The sequence below is a fragment of the Alosa pseudoharengus genome, unplaced genomic scaffold, assembly GCF_046254945.1.
Source record: "Alosa pseudoharengus isolate Yale_2024_CS ecotype anadromous, Long Island Sound unplaced genomic scaffold, YU_APseudo_1.1 YU_APseudo_1.1_scf_6, whole genome shotgun sequence".
NCBI classification, from domain to species: Eukaryota; Metazoa; Chordata; class Actinopteri; order Clupeiformes; family Clupeidae; genus Alosa; species Alosa pseudoharengus.
Window position 1 is genome coordinate 24,369,720 of NW_027468848.1, and position 17,239 is coordinate 24,386,958.

The window sequence follows — 17,239 nt, forward strand, 5'->3', positions numbered from 1 at the left end:
ATTCTATTCACCAGCACATCAGTGAGGGTGTTTACATCGTATGTATCCACGCACAAATGTATGGGCGTACAAATAGCAGTCGCTTTCAAAATAAAAGCAACAATATTGATTTGCGTGCATTATCTCTATGCTAGGCTCTTGACTATTGTTCTTTCACGGACCTTACGCGGGCCGGTCAGGGAAAGCCCACGGGCCGGATGTGGCCCGCGGGCCGTATGTTGCCCATGTATGGCCTAGGCCCACCCACTTTTCAACAGGCCCACCCAAAACTTTTCTTAAAATAAAAAAAAAGTTTAATATAGTCGTTGTTTAGGTACCTTAAACGTGCACAAACGGTCTCGTTGTATCGCTGCAACCAGGAGATGAAGGATAGCTGAGATCCATAACACCTAGCACATCTCTATGGCTTAATAATGGCTTCTGAAATGTTTTTTTTTTTTTTGCAATGCAGCTTGTTGATATTGTGATCGTTGATCCGATTTGCCTTAAAGGGCCTAATGGGTGTGATTGATCTTTATGAGCTCTCTTGGAGCATGTTTTACATGACAGATGACGTTGTCAATGAACAAGTTCTGTGCCTGAGGGGTAGGCCTAGTAGCCAGCTGATTTTGCCAGGGCTTCAGCCCCGAATGTATTTTGTACAGTTGACTAACAAATATGAAACCATTATTCCGATCGCGCATTGAAACTTTGAGGTGAGATGGACGTATTTAACATACAAGCGGACACGGGTGAACTCACTCTTCTTCATGCAGCAGATTTAACATGAACGTTACCTTCCATAACACATAATTTGGAGCGTAGGCTACGTGCGCGCGCGAGGTTGGGCATGTCATTGTTTGCATTTAATATTTGGTATATGCCTACGTTACAAGGAAATCATGAAGTCATCAATAACAAGGTGGTGGTGGAGTTATCCTGTTCTCGTCATTTAGACTAGTCTACAAGTTCAGGTTTGTTATCAGCCTCTAGCCTACAGTCTCGAGCTGGCCAAACAGTGGTGGCCTGCTTTGCCTAGTTCGAATTAGTGAGTTTTCAATGTTCCCTTCTCCCTAAGCTAAGCATAACAAACCATATAATGCATATTGCTATTTAAAAGCCACTCTGCTAGGTGGCTATATAGTTCGTTTCTAGCAAACAGAAAATGTCAAGATAGCTAAATGTCATTACATCCTCAAAAAGTTATTGTCCATAATATTTAATAAATGTGGTGCAAATGAGGCTTGAGTCAGTGGATTCATTTATGAAAAGTGAGCAGCAAGTCAGGCAAAATGGGAATTATGAAAACCGTTTAGACTCTATGGGCTAAGCCCCGAATGTTTTCAACTGCCCTGCATATTGATTGAAACTATCGGGCAGTGTGATTGATCTGTATTGTTGAAAACCTAAAACAAATGAAATATTCGACTTCATGTTATACAAGCAGAACTAAACTATGTTTGGGGGAAATATTAGATTCCCACTTTTACAGCCTATAGGCCTTAGGTCTATTCGAGAGATGCGCTAAAGCACAGCCAGCAGGTATGGTGCGTAATGGAGATTCCAAAGCGCTCTTATTTGGTCAGAACCAAGGACCGTGATCGAGGATAGGTACGTCCGTCCTTTTTACAATGTAACAAACTATTTAAAGAGCATCAAGCTATTCAAATCTCTATTATGTAAGCACAAATAATATAACAGTATATTAGTCAGTCATTTTTATAGGTTAAACAGTGATTTGATAACGTTTTTTTAAGGCCCACCCACAATTGGTCTGGCCCATCCAAAACTGGAATCCTGGCGCCGTGCCTGGCATGGAACCATCGTTTTTCGTTTTGATCTGTAACCCCCCCGCTTGACTGGACCCCCGAAAGGAGGGTAGGGCAGACACAGTTTTCTGTGAATATCTCGAAAACCGTGGGGTTTAGGAGGACCTTTTTTTTTTTTGTATGTTGATCTCAAGGGGCCATGTCAACCCATTCCATAACCACTCATTTCATGTATAGCGCCACCTAGTTAAACACAAAAAAGTAAAAATGAGGTGTTGTTATTGAAGGTATCTGTGACCTAACATAGTCAAAACTGCACGACATTGGAAGTGTAGGATCATTATGACACCCTCTGTATGCACGCCAAATTTTGTGGAATTCCGTTCATGGGGGGCCACACAATAAATTAATTTATGTTACTATACACCAACTGGCCTGTAGGTGGCCGGAGACAGTTTTCTGTGAATATATCGAGAACCGTAGGGCCTAGGAGGTCAATCTTTTTTATGTATGTTGGTCTTAAGGGGGCATGCCAACCCATCCCATTACCACTTATTTCATGTATAGCGCCACCTAGTTAAAAATTAAAAAGCAAAAAAGTAGGTGTTTTCATCACAATATCTCTGGCTGACAAGGTTAAAACTGCACGAAATTCAAAGTGTAGGATCATTATGACACCCTCCGAATGCATGCCAAGTTTTGTGTACTTTCGTTCATGGGGGGCCTTACAATAAAATAATTTATGTGTACATTTAGTGACGTACACCAACAAGGATTCCCGGGACACTGAAAGACCGGGGTACACGAAACTTGGTGGGCATGTACCCCCACATGGATAGCATGGAACCGTCATTTTTCGTTTTGATCTGTAGCCCCCCCGCTGGACTGGACCCCCCGAAAGGAGGGTAGGGCAGACGCAGTTCTCTGTGAATATCTTGAGAACTGTAGGGCCTAGGATGACCATTTTTTTCCGTATGTTTGCCTCCAGGGGTCATGTTAACCCATTTCATGTGCACACATGTGCACAAACAGATACACACACACACACACACATACTTTCACAGTAATCATACGTATGACACATGTACGCTTGCATGCACAGGCACATACGCAGGCACAAACACAACCACGCACGCACACCCACACACACACCCACACACACACACACACACACACACACTCACACACACACTCACACACATATAATAAACATAACACAAACAATCAAGAATTTCTCAGAATTATAAACAGGCAAGATGGAGGTGGGATTGTATAAAATTAATTTTACATGTGAAATCTATGAACTAATCATGTTTTGGTACTTGTTGTCTAGCAGATACCAGTGAGAATTGAGTGTGGATAATGCAATTTAGTGAGACAGTTAGAATCATATAGGCCTTTCAGCGTGATTTCTTTTTGTGGAAAAAATGTGCTGGACTGGGCGGCGGTCATATTTTGTACCGCTCTGCGGTACATCTAGTTAAACATGGTTTGGTCACGTTCTTATTCTCATTAAGCTGATTTTGCTGAGTTTTTCAGGGCGATTTAGACGGATTTTTGGAGGATAAAAATGTTCAGTGTTCAGGAATAATTTCAAGTTATTTCTGAATTCCACATACATTTTGGAAATAGCTATTCACTGGCCCTCTGCTGTGACTCACAAATGAGTAACAAAGGGAAGAACCAGCCTCTACTACTCCTCCTGTCCTCATCCGTTGTCCTGTCGCCATCTTCTCCAGACTCTTCATCCCTGTCCTTCTGCTCTTTTAGCTGTGTATATATATATATATATATATATCAGTGGCGGCTGGTGGTTAAAAAAATAACGGAGGAAGGAATGTCTGCTTGATTGGCGTAAATGTGAGGTTGTGATGGTGTTGGTGGCATATGTGAACAATAGAGTATGTAGGCCGCCTACCCAGACACATTTATAGCAGCAGTATGTGCTATGTAGCATTTTAACTGGCAATGTTGTGCAATAAATGCTGTTCTGACATTCTCGGGGGGGTCTGACCTAAGGAGCTAGGCAAGCATGCAGCAGCCAGAAAAGTTGTGGGTTCAATTCTTGGCTTCCACCATTGTGCATTTGAGCAAGGCACTTAACCCCAAATTCGTCCAGGGACAATGAACTTTGTAATATAATTTAAATATATAAGTCACTTTGGATAATAGTGCTAAATTAATAAATGTAAATGTAAATAAATGTAAATGTAGGTCTGGGAAGTCAGGGAACATATGTAGGTCTAGTTATGAAATACTGTTTTCCAGATGTGCAAAATTACGGAAAGTCTGGAGGTTTTGCTCAGTGTAATAGGCCTATATTGGCACAAAAGTCTATAATAATAAAAATAGACACTTGTTTTATAAAACCATGTAACTATTTACCAATAAAAATAGACCTTAAATGTGGTAATTTGTAACATGCTATTGTTTTTAAAGCCAAATCGCTATAATTTAAAGACTGGTTGTAATAGCTAAGTGGGAATTTATTAAAGCATACTCGAAAGGCAAATGTTTTTGAAGACGTCATTAAGGAATGCATTATGGTCTGAAACATTCATTAACAATGTTACCATCCAAAGATACATTTAGAACGGTGAAAACAATAACATAACAACAAGAACCTTATTTAACAATTGTTTAGTTAAGGCATAACTTGGATGATTATAACAACGCATAACTATCCAAAAATGTTTTATCACCAAGTGAACTGTCCACGTATGTGACAGGCCAGCAGTAGGCTATGGCTGATTGTTTTCTGTGCTAACGTTACCAGTTAGCCATGAGTAGCCTATTTGTCTGACTATGTAGCATTCAGTAGCCTACACTAGCCTTACCGTCTTGTTTTGGAATATGAATTTTTGGAGCTGGTCTTCCTGCTTTGATAAACATTCATCATACATCAGTGTATTCGCAGTGTATTTGAATGTATAAAAGATTTGAGATTGTCCACTGATTCCATTGTACTGTTTATTTCACGAGCAAAAAACAAGCTTTCCGTTCAACATAAGATTCGTAGACTGCATATAATGTTCTTGAACCGTTGCCGCTAAAAACAGCACCCCCTATCGCAATTGAAAATTACTGTACGGAGGAGCTTCCTCCCTTGGCCATTGAAAACGACGTGATTCACGAGCCGCTGGGGTCCGAGACGTTTATAATGGACTTCAATGAGGGGCTTGAGGAGGAAGCTCCTCCATACAGTAATTTTCAATAGCGATAGGGGGTGCTGTTGGCATTTTGACCTAGGGGAACGATTTTGTTCATTCAAAGTGTTAAAAATAGTAATATTAACAGTAATTTATCAGATTAGTAATTCACTTCATATATTTTTTATTTTTCTCTGAAATTTTAAGGAGGGTGTTCCTCCCTTTCCTCAATGAAGGAGCCTCCTCTGATATATATATTGCAACATGTAACATCACTGCCTTTGCAGAAACAATAATTAGTACAGGCCAGGCCTGCAGCTGCACAGCTGCACTTTCCAGATACATGTCTACAGTTTTAATCCAGCTTTGCAGTTACAGCTGATACATCTAACAAATCAGGAGAAGCAAAAGGACTTGAATCGAGGGTGGGCGAGTTCCTCTCCTTTCTTCATACCTGTCTTCTTACTCCATCCAAACGCGGTGATATCCACACCCGGTGAATCAGGGCGGTCTGCTGCTTTCCAAAGCAGCACCTGTAGATGGGCACGTTTTCCATGGAGGAGTAAGTTGCGTTCTGTAGGAGACAGTGTCTTCAGTGCTGAAGGAGCCGGGAGTGGGAGGCCTCACCGCCAGGGATGGATTACTGCACGAGCCTACCGGGCCCAGGGTCAGGGGGCCCTGAAGCCCAAGCCTTTGCATGAAATCATTGCCTCAATATTAACACATCAGGATGTATGGTGTATGAATCTGATTGAATTTAGTCCATCCCCAAAATGCACCAGTATACAGGAAATCACATCAAACAAATTAAAACATTTCTGAGGAAGGACCCCCAAACCCCCCTTCCACATGCGACAATTAGTGGGGGGCCCTTAATACATCTGGGCCCAGGGGCCCGAAAGTTCATAATCCGTCCATGCTCACCGCTAGGTGGAGGCCCAAGCAAAAGGATCCGAAGAGAGCCCTTGTAAGGGGTACGAAGGGGCCATCAGTAGAAGCCGCGGGAGGAGACCAGCCTGGGCCTGGCTACGGGAGGAATGCTAGCCTGAAGAGGATCTCGATGCAGTGGACACGGCGGAGAAGGGCTTCACGCAACGTGGAGAGCGGCCTTGGAAGATGAGGTGGTGACGCCGACCTGGGCGCTGACTTCACCGTGAGAAGACCTTGAGCCCCTGGCCCCGCCAGGCAGCTATAGGTTGGAGTTGGCGGTGGCCCTGTCTGCGGAGCAGAGCAGAGGTGGAGCGGCAAGGAGGTGGTGCCTTGAGGATGGACGGTTGGCGGAGCCGTTTGAGGCACGACGGTTGGGCAGCTCCGGCGGAAGTGCCCTCTGAAAAACGGAACTCTAAGCCTTTGGGTGCGTGTGGGAGGCACCATGCTGTGCGGGAGGCCTGTTCTTGTTGGCCTGTTCGCCGGCGCTCTTTAGAAAAATAAAGGGAAAAAAAGTTTGTTGTGTGAAATCCGATGGCACGAGCCAGAGAGAAGGTCTAGGCCTTGGCGCAACCATGGTGGAGTGGAGCGGCCAGGAGCAGCGGAGGACCGCTATGCGATGAGGCAGCAGAGGAGGGACGCCAACGTCGGTAGCTGTAGCCTGATTGTTCAGCGTGGTCCGGCTACGATGGAGCTGGAGTCTGCTGCCTCGACTGGTGAGACGACGGAGCAGAGCGTCGGAGGTGCGGTGCCAGTTACGGTGTTCAGTGGTGGGGAGTCTGTGCCAGTGGAGGCTAGGCCCCGCCAGGTGTTGGAGGAACGTCGTGGTGGTGCACACTGCGAAAGTGCGACCTGAGGGCGTTCTCTGAAGGGAGCTGGGGACGAGCGGCGACAGGCCAGGTGACTGCCAGCACTACCTGCATTGGGCTGCTGGTGGTTGTGGTTCCCCTGGGTGAGTAGGGCTCTTGCGGTGTGTGCACCCCACCTGCTGTGTGGCAGTGCCAGAGAATTTGCTGGACTGAATGTGCCGAGGACGGCAATGGCTTGTTGGGGGAGCTGTGTAATGTCAGCGTGCTGGACTGTGCCACAATGTTTCGCGCTTGGGATTCTGGGAGAACTTTGGGGTTGTTATTATGTGTGCTTGTGCCTGTATGGTGCGGCTGCGTCCAACCCTATGTGTGTAAGGTACCAGTGTTCTTGACTTCCCTAGCGTGTGCTATGTTCTGTGCCAATGTCCCTGCTCCCGACCTTTAATAAAGCTTTTGATTAGACAACACTATTAAATCTGCTTAGCATCATTAGCATGCTGCATGTATTTGTTAAAGCTCTTGAGTGATCATCTCAATACCAATGTTTCCCAAAAGGGCTTGTCCCTACGAGAAGAGTATTACCTTAAACACACATGAGGAAACTGAACAGTCCAATCTGTAGACTATGATAAGCTAGCCAACTATGCTTCTTTGTGTACAATATTTCCAGGCTTCCACCAGACAGCTAAATGTAGAGTTGTACTAAAAATAGTAGGCCTATATAGGCTAATCTGCATAAAGTGTGCTGTCATGAATATCAGACATTCAGTATTCTCTCTTTTAATATCAGGATATAAAATAATACAGATATATTATATTGTAATCCTCTGGTGTTCTAAGGTAGGCTATTGAAATGTCTAGCCCGACCCCTCCAAAAAAATCGAGGTTTGTATCAAACCGTGGGTCAAAAATCACGATACGAATCGAATTGTTAGGTTGGTGTATCGTTACAGCCCTACTGTATATCGCTACAGCCCTATCCTCCAAAAATCTGTCTAAATTGGACCAAAAAACTCAGCAAAATCCGCTTAATGAGAGTAAAAACGTGACCAAACCAAGTTAAAATAGTGATTTTGAATCTTGAAAATATCAGATATGGACTCAGCATCTCCAGTAACCCCTAAAAACATACTAACATTGACCATTTTGGCCAAGCAGCTTATATAATATGATCAATATAGGTGATTATGCTAATATATGCTAATTAGCCCAATTACACAAATTGCCCAACATATGCAAATTAGCATCCGGCAGTTTCTGCATGCTGGGAACCCATACTATATATTTCCATCATAAAACTTTGGTGTACTCAACATTTCCGGGTCCACAATGGGGCTCTATGGGCTGTCCACCGGACTATCTTGAAACTCTGTTGTGCATAATAATTTGGAACAGTGCATTTTGAGTTTTTTTGAAACTGTTAGGTTTGTCCAATAAAATTTGAATTATACTCTAACAGTTGATGACTTGAAAATTATACTGACTGTCATTTGCATCAACTATTTACATAATAATTTGGAATGCAGTGTATGCATGGACTGCTGTGTAAGGCAGTGGGAACAAAAAAAAAGCTCACTCAATAATTACAATTGCTGATTGTCTATCATTAATTGCTGTAGGCCTATTGTAGTCCTGCAATAATTACAAAAAGATTTTGACCTAATCAGTTGCACAATTTCTGTAGTCTAGTGTCATAATCTGACTATTACTCATGTGAAATGTTCATAATAGATTCCTTTTTGGTCATGACCCTGTTATGTGTTTGTTCATTAACAGCACCTGAGTCAAATGCAGTCAGTTGCATAGCCTACCTGCAATATATTGCCATTAGATGAATCATATTTTGACAGCATCCAAAGAATACAATAGGCCTATATCCCTAAGGCCCTTAAGCTTAATGTTTGTTGTGAAAGAAGGCTGGCTGGGTGACCATAAAGTCAGTGGAAATCTGTGTTATTTCAAGGGTTGGTCGGTTGTTTGTAGGCTATGCAATTCCATACCAAACTGTAAAAGTAAACTAAACTTGTTTTAGTATTATTATAGGGCCATGGGTTGACAGCGTGGTGACACCTTAATAGGCGATTGGTTTTGTCTGTGATTATTAGCCTATTGATGAATGTGTGAGAAAACAAGGGGACAAACTACAGACGTCACATCATGGTGAAAGACAAGATTGGATGGCAAACGGAACTAGGCACAGGTGGAAAATTCCTCCCCATTCCCTGTCAACTCCTCCCCCAGCGACAGGCACACTATCGTTCGCCGCTACTTGAGGTGGCTGGAAGGAAGAAATGGGAAAACTCGAAGAATTCGAAATTTCTTTCACGGACAACCAAGTGGTTTACAATCCAGGGGATTCAATCACAGGAACCGTGAAAATAACAAACTCCGAGGCTATACAATGTAAAGGTGAGAAAAAATAACTTGCGCTGCGTTAACCTTTGTTACATCGTCGTCCTGTGCGAGTCGACCTACCTGTGCGGTAACCTGGGAAAGCTGGTTGGCGCACCTTTTAGTCTGGGGCCTAATACCTACGAAGATAAAAACAATAGGACTATAGGCCTTCATTTTAGATCGACTACAGCAACTCACGTGCGCTTTAGTTGTATCCTACAGTTTCATAACAGTGGTTAAAGGTATATCCGCCTTTAATAGGTCTTGTGCTGTGGGCTAACTTGTGGTCGAGATAAGCTGTGACGTCAGATTGGAAGACAACATGTAAGGCCGTGTTTCTCAAACTTTTTCAGACCAAGGACCACTTAACTAGTAAATAAAAAAACTCACGGACCACCTAGTTAAAAAAAAAAAAAACAGACTACTTCAACAGTAGGCTATATATTACAAAGTAGGCCTACTCACTGAACCACTTTGCTTATTGTCTTTGCACCTGCTTATTGTGTCAGAAGATATGATTTAAACTGACGTAGCTTACATAGGCAGTGTTGCAGAACTGTTTGGATTTACATAAGTTGTTCAACATTGCAAACAACTCGCCTTATTTTACCATGTGTGCTCGCGGACCACTTGGAATAGCACCAGTGGTCCCCGGGCCACTTTGAGAAACACTGTAAGTGTATTTAATTCGGTCTCTTGTGCTGTTGAAGCAAAAAGCAACAAGAACCAGAATAACCTTAGAATGATGTGTAGTTAAAGTTAAGTTCTTTGTTGTGTTTTTGTTAAGAACCTTCATTTAGGAGAGGTGATCAGTATCTGTTGTTGTCTACACCTGAAGTTAGTCGTTTACTTTTCAATGTTGTGATGCGACAGATGGTAGGCTATTCTTTGTATTAGGACAGCTTGTAACAAGTTGCTTTTGTGCTCAGAGTTCTGTCTGAGACTGTTACTACACCTGTTTCATTGAGGTACAAAATCATCCCCTAAGCATATGGATCAGTTTTTCTGTAAGCAGATGTCATGTTTTCCTAGACATGAAAACAATGGCTCATTGGGAAGTTCACATTACATGGATTGAACAAGTGGTTGAGTTACAGTAAGCAGTTGTGTGGCCTTATGAGTGCAGTACGTTACCCTGTGCTTATCACACAGTTGGAAGAGGTTTACAGAGAGTAGACATACCAGTAAATTATTCTTGTATCACACACTTTGCTTATGCTATGATAATATTTACACATGTGTTGTGAAGCTTAACAATGTTAACAATGAACAAAGACTCTCAATTTGTTAGTGTTTATTACAAAAATCCCTCAGTCAGAAAACTCTACTTAAATCAAGCTGCCATGCTGTTGTCCATTCAGGCTTTTAATATGCAAGTGGTGAGCTTCCTTATGAGCTTTTCCTTATGAGCTACATGGAAATGGTTAACAAGCCCCTGTCCTGACAACATAGGCTACTGTTTGAGACTGTGGTCTCTAGCAGTCAGACAGACGGTGCATTATTGTGGTATTCCCCAGAGAACACAAAAATCATTTCAGTCAGCCTGGACTCGCTGTCTGCTGCACACGCCATGGAAAGAAGTGGGCAAGGAACAGACACATTCCATCCGCATTGCAATACATTGTCTCACACAGCACCAGTGGGTGACGCATGGCACGTTAAGCCAGTTTTGTGGATCATTACATCACTGATATGCATCTAGAAATGTGGTTTCCGTGTATTCCTTTTGCGCTGTCTTTTGTATATAAGATACATCCTAAAGAGGTGTGCGTGCATGCGTGCAACAGCATCATTGGAGTTATTTTCCAAAACACTTGTGTAACCTCACCCTTGCAACTATTTGCTGTGGCGTTCCTTTAGTATAGCGGATTTTTAGAATGACCATAGTGAATCAGCTGTTCTAGTTGGATCCTAGTTGGATGACACTGTGATTCTTTCAGAACAAATGTTCTGTCAATGGAGGCCTAGCTCAGATCATCTCAAGCCCACGAGTTGAAACATTTATTGTGGTTTTGTCTAGGCTAACAGCCCCAGTAGTGAAACAAGCATGAAAACAGTGTAGCTGTGCCGTGTTCATTATGTGTTCATGTAGTGTAATTATTTATATGCGGAGAATGCTACTGAAAGTGAATTTACGGTCAAAGTTTAGACATATTAGGTTCTACAGTAATTGCACCGAGTCATGGAGGCATGCCACAAACAGAGAGTTGAAATCTGAACATGTCTTTTGAAGTCAGGGTGTTTCTTTTTAAATGGGGCCATGTGACTAGTTTGTTTACATTCTGTGTCCTGAAAAACAGGTAAGACTGAAGCTGCATATCTCAACGTCACATCTCTGCACACACCCAAATAAAAAATAATAATAAAATAAGTACTTAACACAGAATAGCCAGATATTTTGAATAGCCTAACTGTGATATCATATTCAAATATAGGTTACAATGTATTGCAATAGCGACTAATCATTTATCAACATATTGAGTATTCACTGTATTATTCATAAACCTGACTGGCAGGATATGACAAGACATTGTGCCAGTTTTTAAGTTAAGTTTTTCATAGGCTGTCTTTCTTCAGAAAGCTTTCATGGCACATGGTTTTGGTTAGTGTCGTTGATGAGGCCTATACCCCATGAGGCAGTGCATGTTCCTTTGGTTACCCGTTGGCTTTGTGATTGTCTGGTGAGCCTGGGGACGTGCTCAGTTGGGGAAGCAGCCTCGGGGGCGGCAGCGGCAGGCGCTGATAAACATCCTATCCCACTTCACTCTCAGCTAGGGGTGTTATCCAACCAGAACAATGAACCCTTGTAAGCCATATATATACATCGTGTAGTGATGGATGGTTTAAAGGTGTTTGATCAGGAAATAGTGAACGAGGAACTGATTTTTGGTTGTGACTGTCTGTGGTGACGCAGTGGGGATGCACTATAGGGCAGGGCTGGGTTAGGGTTGTGGTATTTCAAATGTCATGTGAACCAGCATGAGTGTAGTGGCGGCCTATTTCTCTGCAAATGTTTGTCATTTTCCCACATACATCTGGCAGGTCCCCTCCTCTGTTCTATGTTGCGTGTGGGTGAAATAACCCCTATTTGTGTAACCTCCTCTCCTCTCATTTTCAGCCATCAAGGTGAACTGCCATGGCTACTGTGGAGTGAGCACCAAATTAAATGATACGTCATGGGCAGCTGAAGAGCAATATTTCAACAGCACCATCTCGGTGGCTGACAAAGGTAGGCCCACTGATGGCTATAACCCTCAATAGTGGCACAGCCGCCTCTTCATCATAACATGTACACTTTTGGCTACAAAAAAATTACATTCTTAATGAAATATACACTAACACACCACTCCTCTGTCCCTAGTGTAAATGGTACACATTTTGTTGTTTTTTCCCAGGCACTTTGAAGAAGGGCCCTCATACCTTTCCATTCAAGTTTCTGTTACCAGGTGAGATAGTTAGGTGTTAATGACACTTGACACTTTCATGACTCATTGGGTTTTTCCTCTAACCGTCGGTACATTTGGCTGTGTATGTTTGAGAAGAGACTGAGGTCACCAAGGTCGCATGGGAAATGATTGGACTGTGGAGAGATTCATTCCTAGTCTAGAAACTGAATTAAGGGTCACTAAATGAATGGTGCCATTCAGTGTCTTGATGTCTGCTTGCAGTCAGCATTATGGAATTAGTACTCCTGAATATAGGGCAGGGTTTTAGTAACTGATGGTAACGATAGTTGAGGATTTTACTTGCACAAATATGTGACCAGGGCACTGGCCCTTAAGTGTGCATTTGGGTTTCCTGGCCAGTGGGGTTGGTATGTGTGCAACTGTGCCATTCTTTCCGCTAGCAGATTTTGAAAATCTCTAGGTTTCACTGTTCACTGCTGAAAGTATATGGCCGCATTGCAATCAAACTGGAAACAAAAGCTACAACAACTCAAGCGAAATACATACAGTGGGCATGTACTGCTAGGGCTAAATCTACATAAGTAGAATTACACGACAATCTTATTTATGTTTGTTATACCTTTTAAATTTCCCTTCACTGGTTCTCTTGGTACAAACATTTCCCTAGTTGACATAATAGGAAAACAAGTGAAACTCAAACTGATCCAACTGGTTTATAGCTGAGAGTTGAAAGGAGAGGCAGCAGGGCATCTGTCTCCTTGTGCCTTTTGAAATGTGGTTACCTCCTTCTCAGCTCACAACTCAAGTGGGCTTAAGACAACATTCTGAGTCTGAAGTGAGAGATCTTATTTGATGTGCAATCTGTGACCTGTAAATTAATCTTGAGTATTTGTGGCCTCAAAGTGAAACTGCTGCCTGCTATACAGATAGCTTTACTGCTGAATACCGTTGTTGCCCCCAGTTATAATGTCAAAGTCGATCTTTAGCCTGGGTAGACCATGAAGCAATCTTTTAAGATAATGCATTATTGTCTGAGGATAAAACACTGTAGTATTCATAATGCATTATAGTACTCTTTGTAGCATATACCTGATCTCTGAGGGGAATAAAGTTTTAAGGACACCTCCACACACAGTTATGTTTAGGTATATGCACAGTGCACATTATGGAAGTTTTGTGACTAGGATGGTCGACATGGACTATCCATGCAGCACCAACATTTTGTTTCCTCACTCTTGTGTGCTAACTGTGTATGTTCATGCACTTTTTCACGCACTGGTCCTGGGTCAAGAGAGAAGAAAATCAATTTATTCATTTAGTAGATGCTTTAATCCAAAACAACATCCAGCAAAGATGCACATTTTCATTTGTTCCCAGGAAATAAAGCCAGTGGAGACCTGGTGATGAAATGATTAGATCATAAGCAACAGTATAGCTTTGCAGCCATTTCAATGTAGATGGGGGAGTAAAGAGTTATGAAGGGACCTATGAAAAGCAAAAAAAAGCAAAAAAAAATGCTGTTAGCATAAATAACAATAAATAAGTTTGATGGAGATTCACGCAATGTAAAATTATTTCAAACTCATTTATTGATTGATTGATTGACACCGACAGATGTGTCCTCAATTAGTATACTTGGTAGACACAGATGTGCATGTATACGTTGACTTTTCATCTGATATGCTGACCATTCTCCCTGTTCTACTTATTTTTGCATTCCTTCACTTTCTCTGTCTCTGTTTCTATGTTTCCTTTACTCTCTCTCACCATAGCCACCGCTCCTACATCCTATGAAGGACCTTATGGCAAGATTATATTTGAAATTCGAGCCTTTGTTGACACGCCACGCTTTTCAAAGGACTACAAGGCAGAGAAGCCTTTCTTCATCCTAAAGCCCCTAGACCTCAATAATGTGCCTGATATTCAGGTGAGAAATCTGGTGGAAGATTACAGCCCCTAATTTGAATGGGGATAAAGGGCAAAGTCTTATGTAAAGCTATTTTAATAACTAGGCCAAATCAATGCTAATTTAACATCTTGGACAAGACCTTAACCACAAAGATTGAGAGTCAGCTCAATGCTCCTACATGTCACATGATGCTATACTTCACGCACAAGAAGTTTGCTTGTTTATATAATTTACACTTTGCCCACAATTTAAATGAGGGCCTAAACATTTTTTCTGTGTGTTAGCATTTTCTGTGCGTTAGCAAACCTTATGGGTTTCCGTCTTCCATTTACAGGATATTAGCTCCTCCTCTGTCACTAAGGACTTCACCTACATGCTTGTGAAAAATGGTACCATTGTGCTGAAGGCGACCAGTGACCTGAGAGGGTATACTCCAGGCCAGATCATTAAACTTGAAACAGAGATCGAGAACAAGTCAGGGAAATCCACAAGCACATTGGTAGCCAGCCTCATACAGGTAATGCAACAAATATACTGGTATTGTGTGTGTGTGTGTGTAGCAGAGGGATGCAAGATGAGGAAGTTAGATAGGTGATTTGTTTTTGCAACGAGCCACAGTGCTGACGTGTGTTATGTCTTTTTAACAGAAAGTGACATATAAGACCAAGAGGCCCATCCATGACTTGAGGACCATTGCAGAAGTGGAAGGCTCGGGTGTGAAGGCCAACAAAGAGGCCAAGTGGAAGGAGCAGATCATTGTGCCCCCTCTTCCCCAGTCCCCTCTGCAAGGCTGTGAACTCATCAACATTGACTATTACATCCAGGTTTGCCGTATGACTGGGATAATTAATTCACTCCATTACCAGATATGAGGTCCTCAAATGTCTTTGTTAATGGGAGTTTTAATCACAAGTGCAAAGTGGGTGTAGTGCACTTCAGTGTGGACGCAGTGTGATCTACCGCTTGTTCCCCCAGAGATTATTTAAAAGGTCCTATTTGCATTTCCTCTTTGCACCATCCTCTTTCCCTGTAGCGACTTTCACTGTCTAATTATTTGGTCTAGTAAAGATTTGTAGGAAGTGCAATAGCACTTAGATTTGTGCCTAGTTGGATCGGACGTGTTTGTGACGTTTATAAACGTGTTCTTATGTTTGCAGGTTTCGCTGAAATCCCCTGACGTATTACTGACTCTTCCCATCTTCATTGGCAACGTCTCTGTGGACACCACCCGTCGCACATCGTCGCGGCCTGTGCCCCCAGTGCCCCGGTCAACTCCTCCCACTGTCCCCAAGACAGCGCCCCCGAGACCGGCCCCCAGGCCTCGACCCCGCAGCTGCTACGCTTCCCCAAGCGCCCCGCCGGCCGAGCCAGAGCACCTGCCCCTGGAAGTGGGCACACCGCAGGCTGAGGAGCTTCCCACCAAGAGCCACTCCCAGCAACAGCAGGGGCCTGGCGCCCAGGCTGCAGCCTCGCCACATGCCTTCAGCTATGCCCCGGGCCTGTCGTTCTCATCGCAGATGAGGCAAAATGCCTCAGCAGCACCTATGTTCAGTGTGTCCACGGGGGCCACCATACCTTTTTACACCGAGAGCAATGTTGCACCTGTACAAACAGCATGCCCATTGATCTTGCCGCCAAACTATGGACCCTCAGCATATCCATATGGTGAGTAGGTGCCATTTTGATAGCATTTGAATCGCTGAATGATTTTCAGATGAAAATGTTGTTGGCTGAAGCAAAAACATTTTGCTAGGTATTTTCACTATCTTCATTGTCCATCTCAGTGCTCATGATTATCTCCTGGCAATGAACTTGAATGAATGGATTGTCAGGTCAAAGCAAATATTTTCATATGTGGCTCCACCTAGTGGAAAAAATGGCATCACCAATGAATCTATTTTCTCCTTAGGCCACAGGCTTTGCTGTTTGAGCAACTTTATCTGTGTTTGCCTTCTTTTGTTTTCCACAGAGCCTCCTCCCTCTTATGATGAAACCTGCAACAATACCTGAAATCAAGACAAAGGGAGCAATGGAAGATTGTGGGGAAAAGCACCTCCGCCTTATACTGTCTGAACACTGGAATCTTTCAGCCTCTTTGTAGGTCTACAATAACCAAGCGATGTCTGTCACTGAGGCTAACCCATCATCTCAGAAGTAGTACTCACCAAAAACATTGAAATATACTGAATTAGTTCAAATGATAGACTTTTCCTCTTCAGGAGTACGAGCACTGTACAAGAAGCTCAGATTGTCATTTGTTTTGTCTCAGAACATACACCGGAATGTTAATCCAATTTGTTCAGAAATAAACCTTGTGTGTGTTTGTGATGTTTAGGGTTGTATATTGGAAGTATTGAAGTTCATGTAGGGTAGCTGTACCTGTACCTATTTTTATACAAATGGAAACCCACTATCAATGAAAGGCAAACATGTACCCATTATGCACAACTCGATAGAAAATCAGAGCATAACCAGAACTTTTGGTTATTTTATTTTATGTTTAAATGGTTGTTTTTAAGTATTTATATGAACACTAAAGCATATTCATTATTGCTCACTTAGTTTATTTAAACCTCAATTGTAGTTTGCCACTGAATTAAAATAATCTTTCTCAAAATTGGTTGTTTGTAATTTTGAAATTTTCTAATTTTGAAACAACAAAAATGTATACTATGATTTAATTATGAAATTGATAACTGAATGGAAATTCTAGGTCCACATTCAGCCACAACAGTCAAGCCCACAAATTGGGAAACTCCACTGCTCTTCAATCTTGTTTGAGTGTCATGTCCAGCCAAGGTGAGTCCCGCCACATGCTTTTCCTCCTCATGGTGCCGCCATCCTTTTTATCCTGTGCCCAGTAACATATTTGCCCTGTGTTTTGCCCCTCAGTGTG

At 42.6% G+C, this 17,239-nt stretch overlaps 1 protein-coding gene across 1 annotated transcript; it reads left to right on the forward strand.

Annotated features, from left to right (window-relative positions):
* Positions 1–8,865: 8,865 nt before the first annotated feature.
* On the forward strand, positions 8,866–16,963 carry LOC143105959 (arrestin domain-containing protein 1-like). Its single transcript, XM_076270100.1, has 8 exons — positions 8,866–9,042; positions 12,146–12,256; positions 12,423–12,473; positions 14,207–14,361; positions 14,678–14,860; positions 14,991–15,167; positions 15,501–16,008; positions 16,313–16,963. Exons 1-8 carry the CDS (start codon positions 8,925–8,927, stop codon positions 16,351–16,353), a joined length of 1,344 nt encoding a protein of 447 aa, XP_076126215.1. The 5' UTR covers positions 8,866–8,924; the 3' UTR covers positions 16,354–16,963.
* The last annotated feature ends 276 nt before the right edge of the window (positions 16,964–17,239 follow it).